The sequence below is a fragment of the Vombatus ursinus genome, unplaced genomic scaffold (assembly GCF_900497805.2).
Source record: "Vombatus ursinus unplaced genomic scaffold, bare-nosed wombat genome assembly UNPS02014832.1, whole genome shotgun sequence".
Taxonomy (NCBI): domain Eukaryota; kingdom Metazoa; phylum Chordata; class Mammalia; order Diprotodontia; family Vombatidae; genus Vombatus; species Vombatus ursinus.
In genome coordinates this window covers 74,867,597-74,869,642 of record NW_020954610.1, presented here as the reverse complement: position 1 = coordinate 74,869,642, position 2,046 = coordinate 74,867,597, and the positions used below count along the sequence as shown (strand labels likewise).

The window sequence follows — 2,046 nt, the reverse complement described above, 5'->3', positions numbered from 1 at the left end:
GGTTAATGAAACACCCAGATTTTCAAAGCTAACTACTGTTAGAATTATTTTCTTTCCTCTAAGATATTCAAATGTAGAATGGTAATGTCATTCATTCACCCCCTCACCTTGTTCATTTGAAAAATAGTCACTGAATACCCGTCATGTATGTGATAGCGCTCCCTGCCCCCTACCGTTGGGGCATGTTCAGCCAGCACTGCCCAAGGAGGGCTACATAAACCTGCTATTTCTAAAGGAAATAATGGAAACAGATAATATTAAGCAAAAAAATAGATATAATTTATACTGGAAGTAGACATTTGAATAAATGATCCTTGAGGGACCCACCAACTCTAAGATTCTTGAGTCTATGAATTCATATTTATTTAGACATGCCAACATTCTGGTGTAGGCCCTCATGACTTCATGCATGGACTATTTCCATGGCCTGCTGGTGGGTCTGCCTGCCTCAAGTCTCTCCCCACTCCAATCCCTCCTCCATTTAGCCATTAATGTAATTTCCTTAAAGTGTAGGTCCAACCATGAAATACCCTACTCAATAAACTCTAGGGGCTCCCTAAAGCCTCCAGAATCGAATACAAAAAAAATCCTCTGCTTGGTGTTCAAAGCCCTTCATAACCTGACCCCTGTCTACTTTTCCAGTCTTCTTACACCTTACTTCCCATGACATACTCTTTGATCCAGTAACATTGGTCTCCACTGTTCCATGAATAAGACACTCCATTTCTCTGCTCCAGACATTTTCTCTGGCTGTGGTCCACTTGTGGAATGCTCTCCTTTCTCATTTCTGCCCTTTGGCTTTTCTGCTTCGTTTAAGTACCAACTAAAATCCATTCTTCTACTGGAAGCCTTTCCCAAATCCTCTTAATTCTAGTGCTTCTCTTCTGTTAATTATTTCCTAATTATCCCATATATAGCTTGTTTGCACATATTTGTTTGTTGTCTTCCTCATGAGATTGTGAGCTCCTTGAGGGCAGGAACTGTCTTTTACCTCTTTTTGTATCCCTACCATGTAGCACAGTGGTTGGTGAAGAGTAGGCATTTAGTAAATGTTTATTTCTTGATTGAATGATTAATTGCTATACTTGTCAAAATATAGCAGACTGCATTTTCTTTACTAAGATGAAGATAATCAACTTTAGAAGACTAAGAATTGTTCACACACACACACACACACACACACACAAACACACACAACATAGCTAGGTGGCGTTGTGGATAGAGTACTCAAATCTGGCCACTTACTAGCTGTGTGACCCTGGGCAAGTCACTTAACCATCGTGTTTACTTCAGCTTCCTCATCTGTAAAATGAACTGGAAAAGAAAATGGCAAACCACTCCAGTATCTTTGTCAATAAAAGCCCAAATGGAGTCATGAAGAAACTGAATTGGTATTGTTCAGTATATACACATTTGTGTATGTGTATATATGCATATTTACACACACATATCTTTCTATTTAATATATGCACACACACATCTTTATATATATTATATGTGTATACACTCACACGCACACACACATATGTAGATGTAGAGAGAGAGAGACAGAGAGAGATAGACACAGAGAGAAAAGAAACACACACTTTTTTCTTTTTTTTCTGGTAAACATTATTCTAGCCCAAGCAAGTATTTGATTTCTCTTACCAAGTTGTCACCTTTTTCAGGCTGTACTGTTGGTACAGGTTGACTTGGACCATACGTTGGAAGGTTGTTTTCTTCTTTTACAGGAGATCTGGTAGGTGCTTGTGTTCCTGTCAAACCTTCTTCATCTGTTGTATCCTGAAAAAAAGAAGTAATTGTCATCATTCATTGTATTTAGTGTGTTGCCGTGCTGTATGGATGCAAGTTATGGAATATCACAATCTGTGAAGAATTCAAGTTAGGGGTTAGAAACAAGGAATTGCACAGGAGGAATGACATAAAGTATGTCATCATAGAGGTAAGAAAGAAAGAAAGAGAGAGAGAGAGAGAGAGAGAGAGAGAGAAAGAGAGAAAGAGAAAGAAAGAAAGAAAGAAAGAAAGAAAGAAAGAAAGAAAGAAAGA

General features: G+C 38.3%; 1 protein-coding gene across 1 annotated transcript in view; it reads right to left on the bottom strand.

The window, feature by feature from the left end:
* Positions 1-2,046, bottom strand: part of LOC114025888 (collagen alpha-1(XV) chain-like) — a 117,143-nt gene that overhangs the window by 27,883 nt on the left and 87,214 nt on the right. Inside the window, exon 8 of the mRNA XM_027839398.1 lies at positions 1,648-1,782. Within this exon, the coding sequence (XP_027695199.1) occupies positions 1,648-1,782 (135 nt within the window). The remainder of the gene's footprint in view (positions 1-1,647; positions 1,783-2,046) is intronic.